At 43.6% G+C, this 2,115-nt stretch overlaps 1 protein-coding gene across 11 annotated transcripts in view; it reads right to left on the minus strand.

Moving 5' to 3' along the window:
* Nucleotides 1-2,115, minus strand: part of ppfibp1b (PPFIA binding protein 1b) — a 20,966-nt gene that overhangs the window by 12,388 nt on the left and 6,463 nt on the right. For all 11 annotated transcript variants that reach the window (XM_035665180.1, XM_035665176.1, XM_035665174.1 and 8 more), the window contains 3 exons: nucleotides 1,319-1,524; nucleotides 474-563; nucleotides 277-390 (listed from right to left, as the gene is read on the minus strand). In XM_035665180.1, the coding sequence (XP_035521073.1) occupies nucleotides 277-390; nucleotides 474-563; nucleotides 1,319-1,524 (410 nt within the window). The remainder of the gene's footprint in view (nucleotides 1-276; nucleotides 391-473; nucleotides 564-1,318; nucleotides 1,525-2,115) is intronic.

Consider the following 2,115-nt stretch of genomic DNA (forward strand, 5'->3'; position numbering starts at 1 on the left):
TGCTAAAGATATGGTTCCCATTTACACAGTGGAAAAGCCGGGCTCGAAACAAAATAAAAGCAAAACTTGTTTTGAATAATTTGTTTTTAAGAAGGAAAAAAAATAAAATCGATTAAAATCGTAAATCAGGTTTGGTGTGAAAAAGTCGGATATTTTATTTTTAAGCCATATCGCCGAGCCCTACTTCAACATGTGAACCATGCTTAGCTTTCACTGCTGGGGGGGGATCTTGAGCCATCGCTTTGTCCTGAGCTATGTTTTATACAACACACCCACCTGTTGTAGCATCTCCTCGGTGGCATTGAGTTTCTCCCTGTGCTCGTCCAAACACAAGTCCAGGTCTCGGATCTTCTCTCCCTGAGCCTCCACCTGGTCTGTCAGCACACTCACCTGCAGCCAACCAAGAAGTCACTCCTTTATTTCTAAGATAAATATACATTTTTATTAAAGACGTGCGTAAGCTGGATAGGCACCTGAAGAACCAGAGACTCCTTATCACTCTCTATTCGGGAAAGCCTTTCCTGGTAGTGGTCAGCCCCACTCAGATTAATGTGCCCGTTGGACTGCAGGGACAGAAGAAAATATGGATTAGACAAAGAACCGAGGAAGAGGAAGCGATCCTTGACTGACAGCCTGGCTACACTGCTTTACCCTGCACAAACAAAACCTTACATGGCTGAGAGGAGGCTCACATTCAGACCGCTGTACGCAGAGTGAGTTACAGCATTACACAAAAGCTCTGGCATTTATCTGGCCTGCAGCCCATCGCTCTCCCAGACTCCACTCTGGTTCCCAAGAAGTCAGCATGTTCCTTGCAGCACACTGGCTGCGACACTGACAACAGCAGCATTTCATCTTTCATTCCCAGGGAACTCGGCAGAGGAGGACAGTCACGTTTCTGCTTAGCAAACGAGTCGGCTGTGTACTTTCACACAGGACTGTTTGCCCACGCTTGTCTGCATTCATCGAGTTTTAACACAGCAAACCAGATGTGCTGGAGCTCATTTGGAGCACATTCTGTCAAACCATCACAGACAAAACCCCTTTCATGGTTACACAACTTAAATTGATTCAGACATGAATGTTATTTCCTTCACCAACTATATTGAGGGTGAAATGAGTAGACTGTCAAAGCCTCTAAAAGAACCAGAGGCCTCTATGTTAGATGTAGTTTAGATCATGTAAATGTGTTTCAGTTATTACACTAAAAGATTAGTAATGAAAAATCACGTTTAATGTCTTCAACGTGGTTTTATTTTACAGATCTTCGGGGTCTCGTGCAGCACGTATGCATCTTTTCTACATGTAAAGCTCTCACCAGGTGACCGTGGAGCCACTCCACCAGACTGTCAGCTGTGGAGTCGGGGATCTGGCAGCGTAGACTCTCCCTTTCCTCGGTGTCCATCATCTCCAGGACACTCCTCAGGTCTTCCAGCAGGTGAAGTGCCCGCAGGCTGCCCATGAAGGGAGAGGTGGGCGACTGGCAGTCAAACAGCCCATTGGAGTAGTCCAGAGCCTTCGAGCCTGAGATAAAGAAACAGAGGGACACGTTAAAAGAGGAGCTACAATTCAAAGAAAGACACAGATGTGCACTCACATACTTGAGACTCTAACTCTTTTTAATGTATCACTTTTAATATCACAGGCTGAACTGAAGTGAGTTCTTACAACGCCTCATCCAATGTTCCTTTGCAACAATACAGCATGGGAAGTGATTTCAAATGGATCCTTTTGATGCACAATACAAGTTGGTGAATGTGACTAAAAGCCACAAAGCCTAATTTAGCACAGAATAAATGTTAAACCCTCTGAGAAACAAGGAGCTCCAGGCATCCTGTGACATCTATGTATCTGAAATGTCACAAACCATAACAAGACACTAGACTCCATCAGCGTTGACTCAAAGTGTTTTAAATCAGACACTTTTTATGGTTTTATGTTTTCAAAAATCTGAATATACCGCCCTATTACAGTATCGCATTATATCACAGTCCTTCCAGAAAAATGCAGTTTTTTTGTGATTGTTGCGGGCAAAAATCCTTGATTATGCGGCACGTTTTCTTAAAAAATGCGATGGAATATGCGGCATATTTATGCAATTTTATGCGATGACAT

The sequence above is a fragment of the Morone saxatilis genome, unplaced genomic scaffold (genome assembly GCF_004916995.1).
Source record: "Morone saxatilis isolate NCDOM2014 unplaced genomic scaffold, NCSU_SB_2.0 Contig2, whole genome shotgun sequence".
Classification (NCBI taxonomy): domain Eukaryota; kingdom Metazoa; phylum Chordata; class Actinopteri; family Moronidae; genus Morone; species Morone saxatilis.